Below are 1,571 nucleotides of genomic sequence, written 5' to 3' on the forward strand. Positions count from 1 at the left end.
AGCAAGGATAGGATAAAGATAGTAAATAGGCAACCCCAAACTTTACTAAACTATCTATCTTTATGATAAACTTGATATAATTGTGATCATCACTCCACAATTTATCGCAATCATTACAAAGATCCAAATCAAATTGTTCTCACAAAACCAAGCACACAAGCACATTAACTAGAATTAAACAAACTATAAGGATCGTTTGAACTAGCGATTACAAATAGACTCTTAAAGATACTCCTAACTTAGACTCCTAGATCTAGCATCTCTAACGGTAGCGTGTGCGGTAGCCGGGCTCTTTGTAGTGAACGCGCTTGCGGGAAGGTGACTCTGTCAGGTACTTGATGGACTCATCGTTGTCGTACTCTGGGGGTAAGTCCTGATCTCCCTTAGCTGAGCTTCCAGAATCACCTTCTCCCTGAGCGTCATCCTCAGCTTCCTCTTGACCTCCTGGATCTCTGCTCCGGCAGTATCCAAGTCAGTGCTGAGAGCGGCGACCAACTCCTGCGTGGTGTCCATGAGCAAACTTCCTTCCCCAGGGGGTGGGACAGGAATCTGCGCACTGGTGGCACCCTTCTTGCGGCGTGGGAACTGCTGAAACTCGGTGCCCTGGAGCTCATCCCGATAAGTGTGACAGAGATAGTAGAGAGCTCTTTTGGCAGCTTCACTGGTCCCTACGTCCAAAGTCTTCCCGGGCACGTCATCAAAGTGCTTGTAGTACTCCATCCGGCTGCCATACTTCTCATCCGGAATACTGATCACTACTGCCACTAACCACTCCTCCTCCTACTGAGCATTCTTGTACAAGCAGGCTTCATAACATGGCATTAGTGGGAAGCCGATTCTCTGCATGGCCCTCCAGAGAAGTGCTGGGAATGGACCTTCAGCAAAGTCCAGACGATGTATTTGCTTCTCATAATGGGGCTCTGATGGCGGTTTGTCTGCTGCGTCAGCTGGCTCTGGATCATCATCTGGGTCCTCATCACCACCATCAGGTGCAGCTGGATCATCGTCACCATCTTCTGCATCGTCTTCTCCTGCGGCACCTGGATTGGCACCGTCTCCTCCTGCAGTGTCCTTATTGCTGTCGCCTGCAGCGTCTGGGTGGTCCTCAGGCAGCTCCATGGGTCCTCCTCAGTGTCAGTGTCCACCTAGCCTCCTCCGTAGTAGCCGTAGTAGTCGTCATCATCGTCATCGACCACCACGAACTCGGGCAAGTCCTCTAGCTGTTCGAGCTCCTCCTGTTTGGGTACCTCCTGAGGATGCTGGATCGGATGAGGCGGTCCACGGGTGCTCTTGCGGGCAGTCCGCCTGGTTCTGGCCATCTGTAGCAAAACAAGAACAGTGCAAGATAGAGGATATTTAGAAAATGCTATGGGTGACCTTAAAGCAAGAATGAGTTTAAAAAATATCAACACACTTGAGAGGCAAGTATGAAGTCAAGAATGAGATAATAGTGATATAATTAAGAAATAAGCAATTTTCAAAAGCAAGCAAGCAGAAGCTAGGTTACTAAGCAAGATAAGCCTAAAAATTTGATCATTTCTAACTAGGCTAACGTGCTATAGTTAACCTAA

The 1,571-nt window shown here is 48.2% G+C and overlaps 1 protein-coding gene across 1 annotated transcript; it reads right to left on the minus strand.

The window, feature by feature from the left end:
- Positions 1-262: 262 nt before the first annotated feature.
- LOC112899427 (heterogeneous nuclear ribonucleoprotein U-like protein 2) lies at positions 263-1,119 on the minus strand. The gene is made up of 2 exons (XM_025967889.1): positions 876-1,119; positions 263-444 (listed from the first exon to the last, which is right to left on the minus strand). The coding sequence occupies exons 1-2, from the start codon at positions 1,117-1,119 to the stop codon at positions 263-265; spliced, it is 426 nt and encodes a 141-aa protein (XP_025823674.1).
- Positions 1,120-1,571: the final 452 nt, after the last annotated feature.

The sequence above is a fragment of the Panicum hallii genome, chromosome 7, assembly GCF_002211085.1.
Source record: "Panicum hallii strain FIL2 chromosome 7, PHallii_v3.1, whole genome shotgun sequence".
Lineage (NCBI taxonomy): Eukaryota > Viridiplantae > Streptophyta > Magnoliopsida > Poales > Poaceae > Panicum > Panicum hallii.